This window comes from Parambassis ranga, chromosome 9 (genome assembly GCF_900634625.1).
Source record: "Parambassis ranga chromosome 9, fParRan2.1, whole genome shotgun sequence".
NCBI classification, from domain to species: domain Eukaryota; kingdom Metazoa; phylum Chordata; class Actinopteri; family Ambassidae; genus Parambassis; species Parambassis ranga.
The window spans coordinates 1259516-1280957 of NC_041030.1; the positions used below are offsets into that span (position 1 = coordinate 1259516).

Genomic DNA, 21442 nt, shown 5'->3' on the forward strand with positions numbered 1-21442 from the left:
CACTCATCCCAGCCACAATCTCATTCTGTATCTCAAGAATATCCCTCAGTGTGTTTTAGTGCCAAAAAAGATATTTATTTAAAATGGGATTTGACTTTCATCACTGGGTACAGTATTAAAGGCAGGCAGAAATTAAAAGTGCTGAAGTGCACGCATCACAGACAGCTGTTTGTCCAGACAAGTAAAACAATTTGAATAAGAAGAATGACTTTATCTATTGCAGATGCATAATTTAGGTTATTGTATTCAGGATTAGTGCAAATTACTTCCTTATCACACCATTGATCAACATCTGTTCAATAGGTCATGCACATTTAATAACCATGGCAGATTGAACTTTCTTTGGCTTTTGTTTTGTCACGTGAGCTGTCCATTTCAGATAAATCCATCCCCATCTATCACTAGCAGATCTGATACTCTTCAGGCACTACCAAAAGAGAAAAGATATCTCATTTAAGCTGTTAGACTATCTGCTATCTGGTCAGCAAATACACTGAGAAACAGAAAGCTCAGAACAACAGCAAAGATGGCTACATAACGGCTGTAAAGAAAGATTTAGTGCACATGCACCCTCTTGACATCCTCACATAATCCTGCTTTTCTTATAACTGGCACACATCTGTGCTTAATACAGGCATGTTTAATGCACAATATCCTATATCATGATATTATATATCTCCAAATGTAGCAACATCAAAAAGACTGGAGTCTGCTTTGTTTATCCTTGAGTAAAAATATTCGGAGCCTTTGACCTCAAGGTCCAGGGGCCTGACTTTCAATTTCATCAGTAAACAAAGCCGGCTTTTGGCAGTCGGCCGTTCTCAGGTTCACGGCATAAAAGGGACAAGTCACAGGATGGGAGCACAGTGGTACACGGTGAGGTCATTCGTGGTGAGCAATTCAGCATAGTAGCTGTTTGGTGTCGGAGAGATTGATGGGCGATGTTGTCAGAGTCCCACTAATAGTTTGTTTTACCATGTGGAAAAGAGACAGAGAGCAGAGGTCACTTTGGTTCAACTTATTTGTCTGCAGCTGTCCTTCCAATAGCACGTGAAACTAACTTTGTTTTTGTGGAGTATTTTTTAACAACCACTAAAAACTGTCCTCTGCCCTTCAGGTTCAGAACAGGCAGTAGATACAAACAAGCCACATTTATTACTAGGGATTTATGCCAAATACTGCCACAGCAAATGTAAACAAAGGTTTTAAAAAATACATGACATAAAACCTGCATCAGCAGGATCTTTGTACATGTGGAAGAAATTAGGAAAAAGAAAAAAGGACATTCCACCTTGAGAACATCTTCATCAGTGGAGCTACAGTCTGTGTAGTCAGACACATCAGTGACTGCTCCATCTTCTTCCACAGCTATGATTCTCACAGGCATCACCACCTTCTTTCCAGTCAGCACAGCTGTGTTCAGGATCTCCGTGTCCTGCAAAGAGAGTGACAGAAAATTCGCCACAGTCTTAACAAGAAGAATAACAATTTGCATACAATGATTAAATAGTATTTTATTTTGTGCTATATCTGCCAGACAGCTGAGGATTTTTTTAGTGACATGTGATGCGAGTAAAGGAGATGAAAGTACATGTGCGTGATGAAGTGACTCAACAATCCTGATGAGGTAAGAAGGCCCTTTCCCTGCCTTTGGGAAGTCAGGGTGCAGAGTTAAGAAGGCTAATCGTGGATTTCTCTGCACTGCCATGTTCCCTAGAGGGGTGCTGTATCAGTTCAAACATGGTCAAATAACTAAAGACGTGGACTTAAAATAATCCCTACAAACATACGGCACAGCCCTTTCTATAATGCTCATTATATTATTAAATAGAGAACCTGAGGCAGGTTGAGCAGGCAGTTGTCCAATAGTGATTTGGCCAGTATGTCATCTGATAGGTGGTTTTGATAAGCATGCGTTTAGGTGAATGAGAGACAAGCTACAAAATGCTTATGGTAAAATTCCAATATGAACACAGGCCATTTAGCATTACATAAACGGTCAGGGTGATTTGTTAAATGAAAGTGATAAGGATTAGCAGTAGTCACAGTGGGTATCTCTTTGCCTCTCTTGCTCTGTGTTTGTGCAGACATGCATCTGCATGCACGCTTGGATCATTGAAGCATGCAAGTGAAGCAGATGGATGTGCTTTTTACTCTTTAAAAAACACACTGTTTTAAATGAAGTTGAAATAATGTAATATCATATGTGCAAATTAGTATGAGAGCAGTGTGGCGCAGCCCGGTCGAGCTGTGAGTGAGCAGTTAAATCAAATTTAAAGAGACACTTGGCCACTCAGAGCATAAAAATGAAACAGATGGATATGTGTCCCTCGACTGTAAAACCGCTGTAAATGAAGCTGAAGTAACTAAACCCTTTTTTTGTACAGCTAAACACTGATCTGAAGGTTGTCTCAGTAAGACTTTTAGTTTTATATAGAAGTTCACGGAGCAAGGCTCCAGAGTGATCAGTCAGCGCTAATGTCCCCTTGAGCGAACCATCAAATCTCCTCATGTTTGGCCCTCGTCCTGAGGTCAGCTTCTAATCCACAAGAGAGATGAACCATGTCAAATTCACAAATCAGGATACCATGGTATATCCTCATAATTCCAAGCTCTGCAGCATCGTCATGATAAAATGCAGCAGATAGACTGTGAAATGTCAATTTACCTGTTAAACCTCTGAAAGTATGATTAAAGTAAACCGATCATTAAGTGTACCTGTATAAATGACTCATTTTATCAGTCCCTACAAACAATGTTACAGTAAGAGGTCAGTGACCCAGCTCACAATTAATTCACATTCACTATTGTAACTCAGAGTGCTGTAATGTTCTACATTCATGGAGATTATATCATGGATTAATTATAGAGGTAGCTGAGGCCTGTGGCACCAAAATAGCAGCACATGAAGCATCTGTTCGGGGGGAGGCTGACCACATATTGCACGCCAGAACAGAGCAGAACAACACAGAAAGAGAGACATCAGCTATAGCTGACAGTCAACAACATAAGGTCACACTCTGCTCAAAATAGAACCCATTTGCTAAACAATCCCAAGCATATCCAGTCTTCTGTGTATGCAAACCAGACAGGAATGGATCGGAGCAAAGTGCATTTTATGATATTTTCATGCACCAATGCTCAAAGGATGCAGTCCAAGTGGCATTATTGCTCTCAGTAACATAGATGTGTGTGTATGTGTGTGTTTTATAATGATTAGGTGTGACTTGAAAGCTGTCAGCGAAACTTACTATTACAAGTGGAGCCAGGCCGACAAAGTCTCTCTGAGTGGTATAGATCCTCATGGCTCCCTCGCTCTTGGCTACATTTTTGGATGCGGACGGCAGCTCCAGCTTCCATATGATCACCTGACTGTCAAGAGGACTGCTCAGCTCCTCAACCTCAAAATCCATCTGAAGTACCTCCAGCAGGCTGCTTTCAAGCCTGGATGGAAACCAAAGAGCTGGGTTACAAACACAATGCATGCACAACATACAAAACAAACCCACCCACAACTGTAGTGCAACAAAATGCATAAACATTGAGAACATTGAGACAGACAAATTAAAAATAAATATATCATTTGTTGCAAGGAGCAACATTTTTTCAACTGCTAGGAACAAAAAACACTTCCTATGCCCATTATCAGCAGAAAGATTAATTATTCCATCACAGCCACTGATATTTAATATGATCGCTTCAGTTCTCCTCCCTCATACTGAGGAGGTAGGTGTATCTAAGATACAGTGTTTTTCCAGCAGCACCTGCTGTGCCTTAGTGCTCTCAAGTCAATCTAACATTGTGGTTACAGGAGACCAAGAGTCATTTAATTTGCTGAAGACCATTAAGGTCAGCATGCATAATGATTTGGGTGGATAATATAAAGTCTATTGTGTGCTTTGATACTGCTTTATTTTAGTTTTATTTGTGTCACTACTTGATCTAGTTTAGGCATCAAAACTACTTGAAAAGGCTTAGAAAAACAACAAACTAAGCATAGCTACATACAGGACAGTTGTTTCCATCCACTTGTTGTGTTCAAAAGTGGGTCAAGAGGAAAAAATCTGTGCTGAACTAAAATGGCTAGTAATGGCTTATTATTTAGCTGCTGCATCAGGTCCAATCTGTCCAGTGATCATGCTGTCAGCAGCTGCACAGTTTTTAATGTGCCAATGTTAAGAATGTGTTTTTTATTTCATTTCTTAAATACATTTGGTTACCAACATGTACTCACAAAAAAAATTACAATTGGTTGATAATACATCTTGGAGATACAAATCTCTTCTCCTCTCATCAGGCCGACCCATATTCATGATCCAGCATTTATGTCATTAACTCTGTCCTGGTTTTCTCATAGATTGGGGTTTCTCTCTCTCACTCTGTATATGTCTGCAGGTCTTTCTTCCTCCAAAACTACATGACACAGCCCTCTGATTAACCCAGTATCTACTGTCAACACCTGCCTATGTTGTTCATCTGTAGTGCTTGCATAGTTAATTTGAACAACATATCAGCTTAAATACAAGTAAATACAATACATAGTTCAGCATTACAACAGCCTGTCATGTTTGCTCTTGGTAATGTTTGGTGTTTGCTGCATGTTTGTTCCTCTCTCTCTCTCTCTCTCTCTCTCTCTCTCTCTTTCATCTGTCCTATCTACTTCGTCTCCTGCTCGACCCGGCTGGCTACCCGCAGGATGGTTCCCCTCTTAGGGATCCCTCCAGGTCCTGCTCAAGGGTCTTCCACTCTTCATGTTAAAGGGGGAGTTTTTCATTGCCACTGTCTGCTTTTAAGTGCTTGCTCAGGGGTCAGGCTCTGAATGTCTGTAAAGTGCCTAGAGACAATTTTGAGTGCAAAAGATGCTAAACAAATAAAACTGAGTTGAATTGAACACATGGTTATATTTATGCCAATTGAACATAATTGTATTGCTCGCTGTCATTAATGGGACCAATTCAGCCACAATAATGTTAGAATGCAGTTTGGAAACGGTAGAGGTCCATGCAACATGCAGGCATTATTCAGGAGTCTGGGGTTCGAGTAGCCCTGACCTTGCAAGCTGTTGTTTTTTGATTTTGTCAAATCATCTTAAAACAAACAACTTAATAACATTAGAATGTTTTACATAGAAACCAAGCTTGCAAGTCACTGTTTTTGGCTGCCATCAACACATGTGACCAAAGAAATATGGATACATGTTCCCTTTTCAAGGAAGTATCAACCTCACGTTACCCGTGAGGTTGATACTTCCATCAGTTTTTTTTTTCTTTCCGTCCAAAGTAGTAGTAAAATGACTGGTAACACCTTAAATATACATCAACAAAAATATACTAAATACTACAAAGGCCAAAATCACCATAGATATATGTCATGCTATTTATGAAATTGAAAAACATATAAAGTAGTTAAATTGAGACTGGACTTTTTGGAAACATCCAACTTGTATTCAACGTGACATGTTATGAATTTTGCCCATGGACACAATGTAGATTATTTTAGAAGTGGGATGTGACTGTAGCAGTTGTGACAAGAGACAGTCTGTCTCTTTTTGTAGTTTTGGGGAGGGCTTCACATCTCTAGGCATTTTCTCAAACAAACTGAAAAAGAACAGAGCAGGATTTGTGTTTCCTGGCTTTTCTCTGAAGTAGCTAGTTTAAAATGTGAGTAGAATAAAAGGTGTTCTCAGGACAGCGGCCTCCTGCATACATAACAAAGTATATAAGCCTTTGTAACTTATAATGGCCTCTCAGTAATGCTGGCTAGAACAGAGTGTCCTGACCATGGATTCATTTTTTTCTCATGGCCCGACTTCGAATCCTGGGTTTTATTTCTTGGCACTGTATTAAACTACAGAAAAGATAAATTGTTGGACAAAAAAACACAATAAGCATGCACGTAACCACATGGACATTATCAGACTGGCTGCATCTGTGTGTGCGTGTTATAAATCTGTGTCAGAGTTAGGCAGTTCTATATACTGCATGAATATGACCTCTACAAAGCTGCATACCAGCCGCACTAAAGCAACAACAAAACTGCAAATCATATTTTGTTAATCCTCCATTAACTCGACAACAAGGCATAGAGAGGTCGTCACTATCACTGACTTAGAGCTCTATATTAAAGGCAAGATGGATTTTTGGAGTCATTTAATAATTTTAGCATATTGCTCCGTGACCTGAGCTCAATATATAAAAAACAATTGCATTCTGGTCAAGAATCAAAACAAGATATGCTTGAGTCCCATTTACATGCCTATATCCCCTTAAGTCTGCATTAACACAGATACCAATAAGATAAGGGATGTTGTTGTGCTATTTACACCCCCTGTCAGTCTTATGAAGCTTGCAGAGATTGGATAATACCCAGCAACTTGTTTACGGCCAGCTGTCTGTCCGTGACTATAGCTGTGCTTTATTATTAAGATCCAAATGGAGCTGTGGTTGACAGAGGATAAAACAAGCTTTAATGTACAGATAGAGCAAATACTTTCAGTGCTGCACTAAAGCCAGGAAGGCAGAAAATCAGAGCAATCCCTACGGTAGTGACAGCAGACACTCTCTGTGGGGGGTTCTGCGAGTTTCATGACATTTTAGAGAGGATTAACCAAAATGACAGAGTGAAAAAATATGCTAACCCTTAAAGAAGATGTAATAAACAATGTCATAATGCATGGCAAATGGAGGAAACAACTTAATGAGGTCAAACCCATACCGCCAATGCAGATCTCTGCAGCTGTTTAATGTTGTATGCAGTCAGTGTTAAACAAGAAAACCTTTTTGTTTTTTTAAATAAAGTTAAATAACCAATGCTTGTCTTTTGTTTGTTTTTATATCCTGTAGAGTTTGGCATCATACACTTTCTCTTTTCCAACTCTGCCAACCATTCACGCACAGATTAGAGCTTTAGTTTTAGCTTTAGTTTTGGAGCCACTCTCCAGAGGCAGAAATAATCTTACTGTTTGAATTAAATCTCAATGGTTTTGTTTTTGGGTTTTAAATTAAGGAGCACAGCAGTGTGAATAAAAATCTTCTGTTGGATGCAAGACTGTCAGATGGTCAGTGAGAACAATAATAATTAATTATTAATTATTATAATTAGATATCTTATAATTGTGCTAGTGTAATTTCCTTGTTAATTGCTGGACTTCAAACATAGACTATATAAACCTATAGATGGCATGTCCATGGCATCCCCTGCAGCTTTTGAGTCCCTGTGAGAGGCTCGGACTGTCACCATGTTGGCAGCATCACAGCCCACCTAAACTCCAAACACAGGCAAACAGGTAGAATACTAGTGGAGTTTAGTGGGTGGCAGTTGCAGAAGCAAGAAACTAGCACTATGAGTTGGCACCTGTCACCTATAATTATGCCAAATTACAACGTGGGTTCCCGTTGTCCCAGGGGGGAACTTATTAACCCATTTAACACCAATTTCTTCCATGCAAAATAACTGCATGAATCTCATTGCTTAGACCTTCCTAACACATAATATGTACATATTTGTTAATTTCATGTTGGTTATGTTGGTGAAAATTGAGGTTTTATACTTGGCAAAAATTGTTGCCGGTTGGAAACTGCATAGTCTAAACTTACACAAATGATAGTATTTGACCAATTTACACATATATAAATTGAAATAATGCATAATACACTGCTCAAAAAATAAAGGGAACACTTAAAGAACACAATGTCACTCCAAGTCAGTCACACTTGAAATCAGCCTGTCCAGTTAGGATCAACACTGATTGTGAATCAGTTTCAGCTGCTGTTGTGCAAATGGAACAGACAACAGGTGGAAATGAGAGGCAGTTATCAAGACAGCCCTATAAAGGAGAGGTTCTGCAGGTGCTGACCACAGACCAGTTCTCTGCTCTCATCCTTTCTGCCTGATGTTTGATCACTTTTGCATTTTGTCAGTGCTCTCACCCCTAGAGGTAGCATGAGGTGGTGTCTACAACCACACAAGCTGCTCAGGTAGTGCAGCTCATCCAGGATGGCACATCAATGAGAGCTGTGGCAAGAAGGTTTGCTGTGTCTGTCAGCACAGTGTCCAGAGCATGGAGGAGATACCAGGAGACAGGCCAGTGGAGGGGGCCGTAGAAGAGGAACACCCCAGCAGCAGGACCACTACCTCCTCCTTTGTGCAAGGAGGAACAGGAGGAGCACTGCCAGAGCCCTGCAACATGACCTGCAGCAGGCCACTAATGCATGTTTCTGCTCACACTGTCAGAAACAGACTCCATGAGGGTGGTATGAGGGCCCAACATCCACAAGCGGGGTTTGTTCTTATAGCACAACACCATGCAGGGCGATTGCCATTTGCCAGAGAACACCAAGATTGCAGATTCACCATTGGCGCCCTGTGTTCTTCAGACCAAAATAGTTTGTTGTACCAGGCTGTAAATATGTGTATTTCTGCTGAGAATTTAACAGGTAGGTCTGTGTGGACTGACTCACTTTTGGTGACAGAACCTATAGAGGCTGCAGGGTGAATTGCAATTTACACACAGGCTTCATTTCTGAGCCCAAATGTCTCAAATTCCTAAGCATTTATTTAAATGTAAATACGTAGACATTCAAGACAACAAGAATCATCAACTGCCCTTTTTCTTCACACTTAAACAAGAGAATTGGTGAATTGCCATGAATCCCAAAACAGCATGGTCATTCCATCACTGAGCCCAGGTGGCATTAAACCAACTCCGGACATTCACCCTGCACTTATTGTAAGCCAGCTTAGAGTACCATTTCACCAAGTACTGCCCCACACAGATGGCAGCATACTGCAGCCAAAGTGTGTTGTGCTTATTTTATGTTTTTCAGTTCTGTTAAACAGCCCGACGCTGAAAAATCACTTTAGTTTGTAATTGACATTTAACTCCACAAGTTTAATCCTGTTGCTGTGACAGGAAGGTAAGAAGTAATCTTGCAAGACAGAAAAGACTAGAAAGAACTTTGTACCCTTTGTTGTCTCCGTCCTTTCTGAAACAGGTGTCTTGTAATCTCAGGAGGCATTGGCCCACGCTTATAGGACTTAACTCAGTTCAATGAAATAAAGCTGCACCCAACTGAACTTGAAAGGACAACTAAGATAGGCTGGTTGCCTGGGAAAGGTTGTAGCCCCGTTTAATATGATTATGAAGAAAGGAAAGCTACATCTTAGAAGTCAAAAGAGTTTGATCAGACGGGCCTACAGATCACTGGTGTTCTGTTGGTTTCATAGCTTTTAAGTTGTAGCTGAAATACCGTATATGTTTTATTGCATTGCTAGGAAGGCAAGGGCATGCACAGGCAAATCTTTAGAAATGATTAAAGCACAAAGTAGAAGTGGGCAATAAAGGGAAAAACCTGTTTACAACATCTTAACAGGAGCACCGGCAACCTGTGCACAGAGGACACGCAGTATGCAGAACGCTAGTGTCAGACCTACAAACCACAGACAGTTTGTCTTTTGGTCCTCAGGTGCAGAGACAAACTAAGGACAACAGTGACACTTATAACAGCCAGAGACCCTGGCAACCATGGCAGTATTATTTAAAGCCTCCCTTTTCACCTTTGCTAGTGTGAAAATGCACTGACAGATTTTCCAGCCACAAAAAAACTAACCTCCACCAACATATAGAATAATGTCAAAGAACAGACTCACCTTTTCCCAGGTATAGGTGCCTTCCTCTGACAAATCACAGCGATGGCTCCATCTGCGCCCATATCCAGAGTGATGTCCCACAGTAAAGAGTTACTTGGTGTCGCTGTTCGAAAGGTCACACCTTTCTTCACCGTTGCTCTGTGAAAAGTCAGACAGGAAAAGGTCATGTAATGTGGTAAATATGAATAAACCAAATCAATTCAATGTGCACAGTTAACCACCTTAACCACTTGCAAAGAATCATCCCCCATGATTTCAAATGTACTAATGAATTATTGGATGTCTTGTAAATGATGTGCAGCTCAAACAGTCTTTCCCAGTAGGCAGTCCATGCAAGCAGCTTGCAGTAGGTCAAATGTTAATCAGATATTCCTCTATAAATATTGTGAACTACAGAAGGAAATCCAAGTGCAACAACTATTCATTTCATTGACTCTCTGAAAACACAGCACCAGCACATTTTTCAAAACATCCTTGTGTAAGTTGTTGTTTATCTCTGTATCTTTGAGATAAACACAAGACTTGAGCATATTATGAGTCTCTGAGGAGGTGTTATCTATGATAGAAGCAACAGCAATCTGAGCACTTTGGATTCCAACTTCTGAAAGCAGGAAAAAGACACTGCTCCCTACTCAGCAACATCAAACATAAGCATGCATTGTCTTCTTTTATTTGATCTCCTAATTGGTATATTGACATAATGGTGTGCGCATCTGGCACATGTGTGTGTCTGTCTGAGTGTTTTGGTTGTGACAGCATCTGTACATGCAACATGTAACCTGTGAAGCAGGTCTCAAGTGGCTGTGATTTTTTATTAGCACATTCTTAGACAGCCCATACTTAAAAGAAAAACATAATATGTGTATTTTAAGATCATCTCTACCTAGCCCCTTACCCTGCTTTTAATCCTTACCTAAACCAGTATTTTGTTTTTATTATTTTTTATTTTTCATCCCATATCAAACCACGATTAAATACAAAACCACTTGCAGTGTCAGGGGTACTCAAACCCTGGACTCCTGAGTAAAAATCTGCCGAACTTTTGGGTCTGTGTCGGTCACATGTTCAGTTAGTATACACTTAACCATGTGCCGCGTCTGACGGATTTATTAATGACCAAATGAGTATATCATTTGCTGTATTAGCAGCAAAAGTGCAGGGTAGAAAGGTTCCCTTTCTTGTTTTGTTTTTTTGTTGTTTGTTTTTTACTCATCATGTGCCATTTATGGCACTGCTAAAGGTTCAAACAGACAAAAAGCTCACAGGTTGAAGGTTACAATTAAAAAGTGGTGAACAGTGTCTTTTTCATTAATGGGTTTCATCTTGTGCCATCATGACCCTGTGGAAAATCTTTTCCATTCCAGCAGAAGCTGATTTATCTGATTAATACAGGTTCACCCACAACACAGAGGGCTACAAGGAGAAATCATCCATAGCCATGCCACAATTTTATAGCTCAAAAGCAATGACATTTTATTATTTTAAACTAAATAGTGACCTAACATGTCACAGCTTGAAACTAGCTTCTCAGTGCATTATAGTGAATGACAGCAGAAAACAGAATGGTGTAGCCAGTTCATTGTTATCAGTCAGTCTGGGTTCCCAAAAGAGAGCAGAGCCAACAACAGAGAAGGAAAACACTCTGGTCTAAATGAGCAAACTGGAAATACATGAGGGTTTGATGTAAGGGGCTGCAGATTTCTGATTAGGACTGTGGCGTGGTAACAAGAAGGAAGGTGACTGTAAACTGTTACCTACACTATTGCCAATACACTGCACATGTTAATTATTTCTGCCACTACAACCACTTTGCAAATCAATACTGAATTCACAGGTACTGTTCAGCATGTGTTTGTGATGAACTTCACACACAAAGTGCAAAAATGACAATGCATCAAATATCATTGAGATATCTGGGGTGTTGTGTCTATAGAAAGCACAATCTCAAGCATATTTGTCATACAATGCAACATTTTAGCTTTTTATGTGCATTATATGACACAATAAAGGTTATAAGGCTTAAGCTTAAGGGGAGTTCATGCCCCATAACTTGCTTTGCTACTCATACAGCATCCAAGGCAAAGCTTACACACAGGTCAATGGGATGTGTTTGGTTTTTATTTTGTCCTAACTAACCTGACATGCCCGGCAGGTTGCTACAGAGAACCATCCTGGAAGCTTAAAATTTCAAAATAATACTTGGCAAAGTTGTTAGCCATTGTAACAACTATCCTTTTACTGATATAAAAAAAATGTCCTCAATCCTCAAAAAGCCCAAGACCTGTGGAATTATACGTGCAGTGTGTTTTAATGTATACAGAGAAAAACGTTAATCCACCATAATCGATGAGGTAAGCAAGGCGGTTCGATGTATTAATGAGAAAACTAACGAGGATTGTTAATCTAGTAATGGCTTCTGAATAACATGCCCTACTGTGATGAAACACCTCTGTGTATTGAGCTGACTGGAGCAGGGTTTAACTAATAAAAAGTGACAGTAACAAGAAGACTTATCTAAAGCCCCCTTTTTTCTGTCTCACTCAGTTTCCCTTGAGTAAAAAAAAAAATCCCCTGCGACTAGAAGAGGCGTTTTTCTTCTGAGTGGTTGGGAGCAGGAACCAGAGTCCATAGCTTTAGTTAGCGAGCCCTGAGGAGGCAGTGGGCAGGGGGGAGGCACCAGGGCAGAGAAGATGGATGGCTGTGGAGACCGAAGCTGACAGTGTGTGAGGAAAGCAGCTCTCAGGTGCTGCACCTGCCATCCATCTCACTTCTGACCAGGCACGACATGAGTGGCACTGTTGTTTCACCTTTTACAGACTCTTCATTCACTCACATGCATGCATGTAAAACCATGCAAGGGAACTAGTAGATAAATATGTCAAATACACTCAAATCAGACCTTAATGGCCTCTTAGCTAGTCCCCTTCCTTTGTTTATTTGTGGGCTGCAGCCCTCTTTAAACTTTGACTAATCCCGGTAGCCAACAAAGAAAGTAAAACAATGAAAGTGTACACAAAACACAAGAACAGAGTTTGATCAAAGAAGATAGAAGATAGAGTGTTTCCTTGGTGGCTAGGTGTGAGCAAGACAGCATGGCCCAGATGCATTCCATCACCAAAGCTGCTATCAAGATGCTCCATAGGGTTTGTAATTACCTCCCTGATATAATTTGTGTTCCCCTCCTTGGTTTTGTGAACACATCACAGCAAGCACACAGTACCACCAGTGAACCCCAGTGCAATCGGAAACAGATGCAATCGTTAATTATGCAGGCAAATGTCCACCGTTTAGCCAGTCTGATGGCCAGCCATCGGCAACGTGCTTATCGTACTTATGGAGCAGTTTAGGGAGTTGGGGAAAGGATCATGCCAACGCTCCTGCCAGATGGCAGGCACCACGGCACTAAAAATGGATGTAAAAGGCCTATTTGTCACACAGATGAATGATTAGTCTCTCTAGTTGAAAAGCACACTGACACAGTGTCCTGTAGATACACAAGCTCAATGTTAATTTACTGCCACAACCTTAACTTTAAATAAGAACAAGACACACTTACTGCAGCTCATCACTGACTTTTAATAGCTAAACAGAAAAGAGAAGTGTAAGCTCATACTTCACTCAACTCCCTGAGTAAGGGGATAATCTAATTGCCCTTCCTGTGCGAGTGTGATGACAGCGGTACAATGCATTATCTATGACCTTTATCAAAGCCTGGCTGAGAATGACAGGTTCATTTCACCACAGTGGACAGGTGCGGCTTGTCTTTTTTCTCAATCGACCTCAAATTTGTACGTCCCCTGTCTCTGGCTATAGACATCAATAACAGGTTTATCATGCTGATGAGAGAGTATTAAGCAAAGCCTAATGGGACATTCAGACAGTGATAAAGTGCACAGACAGCTGTTGAGGACTGGATGCACAGTGCTTGTTAATGTGCTGATTAGCTGGGGGAGGATGGGGGGGTTACTGTGGGTAACTTAAAGGATCTGCGAGTGTATTAGCTTTACATGATGTACTAAGAAGGAGGTGAAATGAAAGTAAAGAAGTGAGGCGCCATTCTGCTGCTTTTAGTTTGTGTTCATGAATGATTTAAAGCAGCAATAATTAAAAGCAACAGGATGAAGATGATGAAAAATCTGAATTCCTCTTTTTTTGGCTTTTTGGCAGAAACCTGCTAATTAATTTAAATAACATAAATGTGTTTTTAGACAGCTTCTTTGTTTTGCTTTGCTGTACCAGAAAAGTATCTGAGATAAAGGGCATCTACACACAGCTGTCCACTCGGCCGATGTTTACCTTTTTCCTGCATTGAACTGAAAAAGAGAATTAATAATCCATGACTGTCTCCTCACCTGCACTTCCACTGAAGCATATATGAGGCGAATCAAGGCAGCAGTAAGTATTTATTTTTCAGGAAGTATTGATTGTGTATTGCACTGTTTCTTCTTTAATCTAGAAAGACAGGTAACTCCTTTAGGCAACGCACTTTGCATTTTCTTATTCACCTTTGCTGCACAGCCCAATATATGTATTAACACATTCATTTATTACATCAAATAACACATGAAAGACAGATTTATGACATGCTCAAACAAACCAAACTGATTCTTGTAAGGAAAAAGTATGTCATGCGTCCTGACAGGCCATTATTCACCGGCTTAGAGTAAAGAAGATAGTGCCTTGAATAATAATCAAAAATCAGTCTCTAATCAGGTTAGTGTAAATCTGTGCTTGTCTGCTCTGACAGCTAACCTCAACAAATCCAGCTTCACCGCTGTGTGATTCTGTTTGATCTCTGTCTGGGTGATGATAACAAAAGGCTGGAGATGACCACGAAAGCCATCAATGAAATAGAAGAGAGAGAAAGTTGGAGGCATTTAATTTAAATCCAGTTTTGAGGTGCCAATCTCCCACATTGCATCATTTCACCTGAACAAACTGACGCCCTAAAGCCGTGAGAACAGACTTTGTTTTTTCCTTCTTTTGTACTTTTCTTCTGGTGGATTCTTAGCAAATAATAAAACAATTTTAACAATATCTGTATGAAATTAGCTTTCATTTTAATGGATGTCACAGAAACCTCCTGAGGAACAGTTATTTCTTTGAGATGTTACTACAAATACAAATCCAATCTTCAGTCAAAAGGAACATTCTGCAAAGCAAAATGAGCCTTTGACTAAATTGAACTATTTCAATAATCCCTATGATATTTATACATTCAATAGCAGTGCACTGGCATAACACAGCATACCCTTTAAAGTGGAGAAACCATGAGTCACGAGCTACACGTGATTTTATGTGATCCATGTCAACCTTGATGACTGCCACTCTTGAAACAGCCCTATCAGGCTGTGCTCATTCAAATAATCTACCCTCATTTCCCAGAAAGACAGTTAACCATCACGATATTTTCAGAGAAACGCCATAATCCATGCTAAATCTCATTTCCTCTAATATTCCTTTATTCATGATGGCAAAGGATTTGTGCAAGAAGTTGACTAATACTGTGACCAATTCTGCATTTTGGACCTCTTACTGACCATTTACTATAAACACTCCAATGGAATCATTTTTACCTGAGAGTGAAGTTAGTCAGCTGAGCAGAGCTGGCCATCAGTATATAGAAGGTGGCGATGTCAGTCTTCTTCAGAGGCTTGGAGGATGTCCGTATAACAATTGCACTCCCAAGTTTGAGCCGAGAAAGCGTTGCCATTCCTTTAGGCACCTGCAGAAGACGCACACTGCCAATCCTCTGCATGGGGGTGACAGGAACATAGTCAGCCTGCTGCTGCGAACCACCCCAACGATTTCCATCTGCAGAATCACACTTCCCATTGACTTTTGGTTGAGCTTGGTAGTACAATTCCACAGGGTTCCCAGCAGATGGATCCTGCCTCTCCCTGCTGGTGCCCTCTGACCCTGGAGCAAACCAGCCAGGCGGAGGAACCAGCTCAGCCATGCAGGTCCCTCTCTCACCTCCTATTGAGCAGGAACCCCTCACCTCCTGGGTTTGCCAGAAAGCGTATACTGTCACACATGGTAGCTCATCCACAGTTCCTTCCCCCCTGCTCCAGTCCCTCCCTGCAACATAGAAGAGCACCCGCACTTTGGGCTTGGAGGAGAAAACCCGAGGTGTAAGCACAAAGGCCTGGATTTTCCAGTTAAAGGTAAAAACCTCTGGGGCATTAAAGAGCTGCACTGACTGGACCAGATCTCGAGGCACAAGCTTCTCTGTGGACATCGTCCCATAGCTGGCGTTGACAGCTGGCTGGCGGGTGGCTCTTAAAATAACAAAGGGCTGCGTGTGGCTCTGCATGCTGGAGTTCCTCATGAAGTCCTGCCCAGCCTCCTTTAGAAAGAGGTAATCAGCATCTCGCACCTCATAGCTGACCGGTAAGTAGACAGGAAAAGGCACCGGGCTCTTACTGTCAGTCAGCTCTTTACTGCTCAAATCTGTAAGGTAAAAAGAGAATATATACATATACATGTCTGTTTTTGAGCAAAACAGAAGCAAAACTAAACTTAGGCTAAATCTACTCTATATTGAAAATTATACTTAAATATACCAACAGAGTCATAGCAGCTAAAATTGTAGCATAAAAGTCAGCCAAGGCCAAGTGATCATCTGAGTGGGCATTAAAGGATTATACCATAGGCATCTGAGCTTAACCTTTCAATTCCTGTAACAGACTATATAGGTAAAATAATGTAAATTGCAACCAGAGAAGCTTCAGAGTTCAGTTTGCATGGATCAGCAACCTAACACTGGTTATGTTAAAGATATCCAGGAGGTTAACACAACCTTGTCCCATAGTTAATGGGTTTTTCAGGTATGTTCTATTACATTACCACTAGTGATTTTTTAAGCTTTTCTGCTTTGAAAAAGATGACTGTTGACAACATTAAAACCATGTGACAATGGACTAGTATGCCTAACTTGCAACCCAGTTGCTCTTGTAATTGCAGTCAGTCTTCAAAAACTGGATTGTGTCATGACATCTGAACAAAACATTTAAGGTATATGGTAAAATGGAACAACGACGATATGTATCAAGGAAGCTAAACTTATTCAAACTCAGCAAAGCCATCCTGACAACATTTTACAGCTCATTTATAGAGAGCACCATAACATTTTCTTGCATAATGGTTCCCCTAACCACCCTTGACCTATAGGCCCCCCGTTTGCAACTGCAACTGTTGTAACTGTTGCATTGTGCATTGCACAATAAATAATATTTTGAGCACTAATTATGTCCCCCCAAAAATAATATACTTTTTATTGTATATAAGATATAGAACATATAATGTATACATTTGTCTTCTATTACAGTAATGTTTCCATCTCCCATTTAGCTGCCCTACTTTCACCTCTGATGGATGATCTGCTTTCCCTATACGGGGAGAAAAGTTGGAATCTGCACATCTGGTACAAGGTTAAAATCAGCTATCAGAAACTGAGATTAAAATGGCTTTTCAGATTGTCAGCTTGCAGATAGTCCATGAAAAATAAATAAATAAATACAGCAGCATCAATAAGATTTTTTTTTTTTTTAAAGGTAGATTTTGATGACAATATTGACAAAAATAGTTTAGTGGTAGATTATGTGTGTGTGATTTTATTTTTTTTTGTGTCAGAGACTTGTACAACAATTACAAGGATTACAGGCTGGCTGTTAAAAACTGATCACAACTGCATAGAATGAATGTTTTGTATCAGTATGTAAAAAATAAACTAAATATGCTCTCATCTGTGTGTTGAGCCTAGATAGATATGAGCAGAATCAGTGGTCACCCGGCCAGTACATGTCCTTGTTAAAAATCCATTTTGATAGACTTATAAAGATTATAGCGGCTGACCTGAGTGTGTGCTGTTTATCTGGTGGCTAATTGCCCTACTTGGTGAATTAAGGACAGAATACATGGATGTTTACTCTGGAGATTATAACAGAAATGGATAATGCTGGACTAAGCACAGTGAAAAACAGCTTTAGCAGCAAATCAAACCTAAAATCCCACCAGGGTGCCAAAACTCACAATGTCTTTGAATAGAGATAATATAAAGTTGTGTGACACAAGTTGCCACAGGCTGTTGTCTGTCACTGACTGATTAATTGTTATTTACCCAGCAAGGAAAGTTTGAAGCTTCCCTGTGTCAGAATCACATCCCTTGTGGCTGCTGACATTTGATGAGTCTGTCTATCATGGTCTGCTTTTCATCGTCACTCATCCACCCCAGAAAAGAGCCTGTCAAGATGGTCTGACAGTTCGCACGGCAATGACTACTGTACATGTCACAGTCATGTCAGCCCAGATGCCCTCACAGGAAGACAACGGCATCTTTTTTTTTTTCTTTTCCACACTCAAAAGAGAATGTCAGTCATACTCGCTGAGTGGGCGACACACTGTAGAGACTGAAGCCAGGATATGGGCTGTCCTGGCTTAGCTAACAGTGGCCACAGTGACAGATGTGCTGTTTAATACCAGAGCTGGCAGCAGCTCCGGTTGGAGTGAATATAAACTGGCTCACTGTCTCCAGGAGGGAGGCTGCATGGACACTGTAGCGACAAAGTACTTCACATGCAAGCTCATCCCTTTATGGGTGTTTGATGGGTCATCGTCGTCCCTCTTGTTATTTCACATGCTTTTCACTTTGTAAAACCCAAAGGAGATTGTTTAAATGGAGCACACATAACACAATTTGTGCTTGTTTATAGCAGGCTAAGTGGTAAACCTTTCTTCTGTGCCAATATTCTAGATATTTAACTAGCACCCAGTGTAAGCAAAACTTCTATGATGATGAGAGTCCTGCCCTTAACTGATAAACATGAGAGCAAATCCCCTGCACCAGCTGTTCCAGCCTCTCAAATCACTCAATTCGAACACCCTGAGTCTCTTCCTTCCTTGGCTGAGTCAGAAAGAATCAGTGTTGCCATGCAGATGCTCCAACCAGCTCTAAAATCCACTTCTCCACGAAGTCTTCCTGCAGTCAGAGCAAGTTCAGATCCTTGCACCATTTTTTTTCTTCTACAGTATGTAGGTTAGGTGTCTTGTGAAGCCTCTGTCTGTGCTGCATTTTGGTGTTAATCAAATCCTTCTCCTTCACTGTATGAAAACAGTTGCTTTCAGACACACAGTTTGAAGCTTTGCTGGGGATTTTCTTTCCAAAATGGATATTCTGTTTGAAATAGACCTTTTGTGTACAATGTTTTTTTTCTTTTATTCTTAAACCAGCCACCCGGAGCAATAAAAGCTTTTTGCATTACACCAATGTCAGATGATACCTAATACTTTAAGATTTGCTCTAGTGTGTAAGTGGCTACAAAATGTATTTGTTTCTGGGCATGCTGCATTCCAAAATAACATTCATCACCAATTAAAATGAAAAAGCTTGTCCTGTATTAAATAGGTAGCTTGTTGCCCTGCAGTTTGCGTCATCTGCCTGTATTGTTGCCTTTTCACTGACATGCCAGTTAACTGCTCCTCTTTTAGCATTAATTCATCAAATGTAATCAATCATTGCATTTTCTATTAAAATGCACAAAGCCTGAGCAACTGTTGTGAATTCTAATGTGCACTAATGACTTTTACCATATGTGCTAAACAGCTTGCAGAAGTGAGTCGATTCCCAACAGCATCAAAGGAGACAATGGTGTCTGCGTTGGAATTTGTAATTGAGGGATGGAAAATTTCCCATGTATGCTACTGTTAAATGTTCTTGGTCAAATGTGTGACCTATAATTTAAATCTCGATTATGCATACATTTCAAAATAAGAGTACTGGCAGATGCGAATAAGACTGATTGTGCAGATTTTCCTGATCTAATGTTAGACTGATGACCAGCTGACCTTTCCAGCGCAGGATTATGTTCTCATTAGCATATGACAGGTTTCACTGCACACATTAGTACTAAAACACCTTTCAGAAATGTGATTGATTATTAAATCACACATTAAAATGAAGCTAAAAGTTCTGTAAGGCATTTATCTCTACAAGTACACATGTCTAAATGAAGTATTGAAGTTCTAATGAAATGTAAATCCACATTAATCAGTTTCCTTACATCTATTCTTTCTCTAGGGCTGTGACTAAACATTAAACATACCCAAATATGATTAAATATATGGTTTAAAAGTGCTGCTTGTGTAATGTGTAACTCCATAAACCATCTTGAATGATGAGCTGTAAAGCAGGCCTGTGTGGTCAGTGTAGATTCCCTAAAAGAAGTTAGACTGCAACACGTCTTATCAGTCAAATATCATGGCTTAGTCAAATAGTCTTCCCAGTATTACTGTACATCTCAGCTTACAAGCTTTATAATGCACAAACATACTAGATGATGATCAAATACCATGCCATTCTCAGAAGCCCTGACAACAGGGTGCTTAAGATAAGGATAAAGAGGGGGTAAGGGAAGAGGAGAGAGAGAGCGAGAGAGAGAGAGAGAGAGAGAGAGAGAGAGAGAGAGCGAGAGAGAGAGAGAGAGAGGCTTAAAGCTTTTGCGGTGATTGGTAGGGATTGCTATGTCCAATGAGACTGTTAAAGCTGCTTTTAAAATCTGTTTTATCACAATTTCTCAATTTTTGTCATCTTTTTATCTCCACAAATCAGCCAGCCTGTATTCCCTAGAAATAGCCATTTAAAGAGGCAGTTATAGGCTTTACAGTAAATGCCTTCTTGATGTGTTCTTTCTTCTTTTTCATTATAAAGTTTAGATTGTCTTCTTTCTTTCTTTCTTTCTTTTTGTTTGTTTTCTATGTGTGGAGATGGGTGGAAGTGCTGAGCATTAAGGCATGGCTCCAGCTGTAATGTAAACCCATCAAGTCCTTTTACTCCTCACTGATTTCATCCTAAATGTTTAATATCCTCTTCACTGCTGTGACACCCCTTTGCTGCAAGTAAGACACACATGCTCATGTTAGGGTGGAACTCTGTGTCACCGTGGAGTAAGATGTAAATTTGGCGCTCAAATAAGGGCATTTATTATTATTATTTAGATTTTTATGGATGGATTTAGTACTGGTGTGTCCCTATGAGAAGGCCCACCTACCACCAGTAACGTGCACAGCGTGAGTTCAGCCTAATGGGTCGTTTGTTTTCAGCTGTTATTATTAAATACAGCGTACACGGGGGCTGCACACAGCCCTAAGAGGCTTCAGGTTAATCCATTGCACTTTGACACACGCTGGTCTTGCAGCGCCTCATTCCTCCTGGGTATTTTAGATTGAAAAACATCATAACATACAAGAAATTACTCCCGGGTCACTTACCTTGTGCGAGAACTGCAGTAATTGTTGCAAAGATTATCTGTAAGAGCCTCCAGTTCTGCCAGTGAAGGCTCATTTTGGCACCCGGCGCGGCTCGCTGTTCCAGGCAACTTCCCAGTGTCCGTGTGGTTTTGGTTTTCTTTCAGCCGAGTATACAGCGCATGGCTTCATCCATTCCTGCACTTCGTTCACTTAACATTTTACACCTGTAGCAGTGTAGTCCGTCTTGCGTGTAACGTGTACTGCGCATCGAGATGTGTTCACCGGCAAGTCCAGAGCAGTGCGTAAAAGTTCGTGCGTAACGATCCTGGACACGTCGTCCGGGGACTTTCCGGTCCAGTCAGAAAAATGAATGAATCTTTAGCTGAAACTGAGTGACAGAGAAGGTTCTGTTCGGATCACTATTGCCTCTCCTGGCGAATTATCCTTAAAAAATTCGTTCACATTGAGCCTCTTCCAGATTGTCGCCGCGGCTGGGACTCTGTGTTAAACGGCTGTTACCAGATCACTGACTGTCTTGTGCGCAATC

The 21442-nt window shown here is 40.6% G+C and overlaps 1 protein-coding gene across 1 annotated transcript in view; it reads right to left on the reverse strand.

Annotated features, from left to right (window-relative positions):
- The window catches only part of LOC114441079 (transmembrane protein 132D), a 30644-nt gene that overhangs the window by 3503 nt on the left and 5699 nt on the right, over nucleotides 1-21442 (reverse strand). The window contains exons 2-6 of the mRNA XM_028413847.1: nucleotides 20917-21052; nucleotides 15225-16101; nucleotides 9649-9786; nucleotides 3252-3444; nucleotides 1292-1435 (exon numbers count right to left, since the gene is read on the reverse strand). Of these exons, the coding sequence (XP_028269648.1) occupies nucleotides 1292-1435; nucleotides 3252-3444; nucleotides 9649-9786; nucleotides 15225-16101; nucleotides 20917-21052 (1488 nt within the window). The remainder of the gene's footprint in view (nucleotides 1-1291; nucleotides 1436-3251; nucleotides 3445-9648; nucleotides 9787-15224; nucleotides 16102-20916; nucleotides 21053-21442) is intronic.